Source organism: Octodon degus, unplaced genomic scaffold (assembly GCF_000260255.1).
Source record: "Octodon degus isolate 3935 unplaced genomic scaffold, OctDeg1.0 scaffold00102, whole genome shotgun sequence".
In the NCBI taxonomy this organism is placed as follows: domain Eukaryota; kingdom Metazoa; phylum Chordata; class Mammalia; order Rodentia; family Octodontidae; genus Octodon; species Octodon degus.
This window is the reverse complement of record NW_004524678.1, coordinates 7,944,122-7,949,116: the sequence shown is the minus strand read 5'-3', so window position 1 is coordinate 7,949,116 and position 4,995 is coordinate 7,944,122. Positions and strand designations below refer to the sequence as shown.

The 4,995-nt window shown below is 37.7% G+C and overlaps 1 protein-coding gene across 2 annotated transcripts in view; it reads right to left on the bottom strand.

The window, feature by feature from the left end:
- The window catches only part of Mdga2 (MAM domain containing glycosylphosphatidylinositol anchor 2), an 883,696-nt gene that overhangs the window by 334,313 nt on the left and 544,388 nt on the right, over window positions 1-4,995 (bottom strand). For both annotated transcript variants that reach the window (XM_004638774.2, XM_004638776.2), the window contains exon 4: window positions 334-530. In XM_004638774.2, coding sequence (XP_004638831.1) covers window positions 334-530 — 197 coding nt within the window. The remainder of the gene's footprint in view (window positions 1-333; window positions 531-4,995) is intronic.

The following is a 4,995-nucleotide window of genomic DNA, read 5'->3' as shown; positions in this document are numbered from 1 at the left end:
TTTAAGAAATATCTTCCAGAAACTCAATTGATCAGTTAAATGTACAATTACATAATTTATAGGGTAATCTACGGATGAAGATATACAAACCAAAATACATTAAATTAAGAGACACTTTCAAGAGATATTTATCATAAGATCATACTTATCATAGTTTGCCATATACAAGAAAATTCATCTTTATACTGAAATCCTCAGACATTTCAGTCAAACACTCTGTGTTTTTAAAAGGATCGATTTGGAAAAACTACATTTTTAAATAGCTATAATCCTGCTTTAGTTAGGAAAGCATTTCGGTAGAGCAGGTTGCAAATATTATGCTTTCACACTTACCTGTGTAAAGAAGGGTTCATAAATCTCAACTCCTTTATCCGAGCCTTGTAGCAGCACCTCCTGGCCACGCCTCCAGCTGTACCGAACAGGTGGATTGGAATTGGCAACACACCGGAGAAACACTGTTCTCTCATAGTAAAACTGTTCTTTAGCTTCACCTATACTTTGATGAACAGTTACTACTGGATCATCCAAATCTAGAAGAAATACAAATAACCAAGCATCTGTGTTATGAATGGCCGGCCTCTCCGAGCGCTTTACTCACATAGCACTAACCCAAGATGCACATTCCTTCCTGATTGCATTGCTTATCAACGGGCTCACTACTGCCTTCCTCGAACTTACTGAATTCATTTCCAAAGTTGAGATGATAAGAAAAAGCACAGTCATTATTTCTTCAGATCTCTGTCTGTTCACAGAGGAAACAAATGACCTTGTGTACTTAATTTCTTTGCCAACAGCCACACACAGCAGCTTCATAAGAGTGATCAACACTCAAATCTCTCATTTAGAAGACAATGAACAATGAACCTGAGAAATCACCAGGGACAGAAAAATCAATATCATGTCACCCAGCTGACTCTTTTTCTTAATTTATTATTCTTTACTAATAACCAATATACTTTAAAAATGAAAGAATTATGTTTACATTTATACACTTGTAAAATATGATCTAAATATTATCTTGAAATGAATTAAATTTTACTCTTACCTAAAATTTTACAACTTAGATTAGATTAGCTAATTTGACATGTGCTAACAGAAGCCACTACTAAAAGGCATCGATATTTCTATTGCTGAATATTAGAAAAAATAGGTGACACTTATATACATTTTAAGATTATGTACTATGGTGTTTATCATTTTCTGGGAAAAGACTGATTTGTACATATCTTGGGTTTGTTGATCATGTGCTTATTGTGTCAAAAACTCCTCTCTACCTTGGCAGTACGAGAGCAGCCAGAGATGATATCTAAATCAATGAAAAAAGAATGCTGCTGACTAAAACTTCCACTAAAACTTTAATACAAATACAGGCACTCCCAGACAAATGCAGCTGGTTTTCCATCCTCTGACAGAGCATAACAGAAAAAGATCAAATGTGTACTTGGCTTAAACAACAGCAGGATCGGTCTACTGTATGCCAAAAACTCAGTATCCACTTATTCACTGCCATGTCAGCACTTGCAATGTCACTTTCACCCCTTTATCTTTATAATGATCAAAGGTTGTACTTAACCTTTCTGGTCTTCAGTTCTCTTGTCATCAATAAAGAAATAGTGTCAGCCCCATATTATTTGGGCTGTTTGAGGATTACGTGAGATAACACACATATTCCTCCATACATAGTAAATGTTCAATAACAGTTAGCTATCACACTAATAATAGTTTGTTACTGGTATTAATATTACTATCATTACGAAGGTCGCATTTAAGTAATTCCTGATTTTGTGTCTTCTTACCATTATTTCACCGATTCATAACAGACTCAACTCTCCTTATTAATAGGTCATTTGCTCGTTCATTCAGGCTATCAAATGCTTCCACATGCCAAGCACTTTTATGGGAAAGCCTGAAAAAAATCTATTACATTGATACAGACCAGAAGAGTAATAGAGTGTGTGAGGATGCACCACTGTATATTTAAAAGATATTTTTCCTCAGAAAAGAATCTTTATAATGTAGAAAAATATTAAAAAGCCAATCAGGTGCTGGGGAGATAGCTCAGTAGAATAAGCTCTTCCCTGGCAAGCACAAGGTTCTGAGTTCAATCCCCTGTACCACAACAACAACAACAACAACAACAACAACAACAACAACAACAAAAAGCCAACCAAGCTTGTGAAGTAATAGCTGCCTTATGGAATCAAAGTAGAGAATTTTCTCAGCTCTTAAAAATATTTTTTTAATATGAGTTGCTTGATAGTCCTACTTGGATTTCTAGTTTTGTAACATTCTGAAGTTCTTTTGCCTTCTTCCAACATTAGAATCTTTTCACAGCTACCTCAAAGGCCTCTAATTTTAGTAGTGCAAATTTACAGAACAACTGCTGCTTTTTGGTAAATTTTAAAGAACTCTCATTTAAAATTCACTCTATTAATTGTGCAGGGGTACATATGCTGTCCGGCTTAATATTTAGAGATTCTAGCATCCTTATCATAAAAATTTCCAAGTTTTTCACATATATCATATATTCACTCATTTGCTGATTAGCTTTTTAGGTATAATCCTATAGGAGTTTAACTGAATTTCAATGAGCTGAAAAAAAGTAAGCTTACTGTAAAAAAAATATATTTTTCTTTTTTGTCAAATCTAGTGTCTCTTAATTGTTGGTTCTTTTTCAGAAGATTGAATCTGCAGGAGATTGTAAGATCAACAGCATTCTGAGACCAAAAAGCTTAGGAGAGGGACAATTGGCTGGTAATCAATAAGCCGATGTAACAATGGTGGCTATCCTCGGGTGGTGAGTAGTTAACAGTATTACACTTCCCAGCATCAATTTATTGATGCATTCCTAGGTCTTTTCTTGTTAGGTGGTGGTGTCAGCAGGCTCAGTCAGAAATAGACTAAATTTGAACAACTGGCTGATCCTGCTCTTCTGTGGTATGGGTGAGTTTTGGGTCACTGGACTCATGAGAATCTTAGGCTGTGGCAAAGCTTCCAGAATGTTCTGTTGGCTGCTTTACCTGCTAGATTCTTATGTGTTCAGGAACCGGTCTTTCATGAAATTCTCAAGTGAATTTCTTCTCTTTAGAATTAAAAGCTAAGAGGCACCAAGAAGATTACAGAAGTAAAATAATGGCATGGCTAGAAAAAAAAAAAAAATTCAGGGAGGTTATACCTAGTTGTGCACATGAATGCATATATTTATATATGTACAAACAGGTATGTTCCATATTGCTTTGAATGCATTTCATGTATTCCATACTTCCTAAGTATATAATGCACATGCATATTCACCTTAGCTCAGATTTATAAGATCAGAGATACTAAAGGATGTGTGTATAGTAAGCGTATTAGGCAGGACCTCCTAGCTCACCTATGAGGGAGTGAAGGAAAGAGGATTGAGTGTGGGAAGGACTGAATTATGCCGCATTCATGACACAGGTCTCACTGACTTTGGAAGAGTTCTGGAGCTCTGATGTCCCCTCAAAAGTTTTCTTGCCATCGGGCAAGGTGGCTAAGCCTTTACACACCCATCTTCCAGGAAGCAGCTAGGCAGTTTGTACTGCTTCTCACCAAGGTGTAGGACCTTGGGAAGGCTGGGTTTTATCTGGCTTAGGAAAATCTGTAGAAAGGGAATGAACTGACAGCTATCAGCTGAGGGAAAAAAGCCTACTTTGGTCTTGAGGAAGGGATGAGGGTGATGCACTGCAGTATCCACTCAGATCCTTTTGCTACAGCGGATGCTAGTATGGGGGTGGGGGACTAATCCAGGATTCGGGCTAGTTTCCTTGTTTCAGAAAAAATTCAAAACAGTATGGTGATAGGATGCTACTTACCATTTCCTGTACCACTACCTCTAAATTCTTCATACTTTGGGCTAGTGTATCTTGTTCATATCCTGGGCTAGAATATCCTTTTAAGGTCTAGGTAACTTCCCTAGTGGTGCTTGCAAAGCCTTATCCCCGAGAAGTTTGAGATCTTGGGTATCATGCTCTTCTAAGGCCACGGCTGATACAAGGGCCTATTTACCAACATAATTGGAGGACAGAACCCCAAGAGCTGGCCTATGGATGAGATAAGCATCACACACATTCTTTCCTGCCTCCTGATGCAACATAGCACCACTTCCTGCAGAACTTACAGGCTAGTTACTCCTGCCAAGACAGTGACTCCTTACCTGCTGTTTCCTGACACAGGAAACTAAGTAGCTGCATAACGTTTATGTGTAAAAGTCAATAGGGCTCATGCTGGGTCACTTAATATAAGCTATTTTCCTCTCTGGGAACTTCAGGCTCTAAACTGGCAAAGCTCAGAGATGTGGGAAGAGAGGTGTAGACTCCCCAAGTGGGTCATCGGATGAGACAGGAGTGAGTGAGGTTACTACTTGATTTTTACACCTGTGTACTTTACAGAAAATAAAACATTATACAATAGTGAGCACTGATTTAGGATTAAACTGTATCCTAGTGGATAACATCAGCTCCTCACTGGGTGTTATTTCTACAAGATTCAGCTGCCTTTTCAAAAGGCCATCTCATCATTGTATTAAATTGGAGTTTTTAGATGATCTGGAACATGTCATGACAAGATAATCCTATGGTAACTTGCCGACTACAGAATCCTAGATATCCGGGCAACTTGGACCTCATGTTACTAGTCCTCAAAATGTTTCAGTAGTAGGTGTCTATGTAAGCACTTTGATGCAGAACCCTATAGAAAGAACCTATAGAGTCATTATCATATATACTCAAGTGGATGGTGCAGGGTTCTTTCCAGGGATTCAGTTTCTCTTCAGTGAGTGAGTTCAAGGCCTAAAAAAGCCTCAGGTTAGAAATTGGGGAGAGTCATGAATTTTTATTAGATGGCATTCCCCAGTCTCTTAGTCATGAATATTCAATTTACTTTGAATCTGTGGGCTTTGCAGCATGGTATATTCTATTAACTATTTCCACAGAGCTGTGTAAGTTTAGAATCCTGCATGAACTCAAACTCACT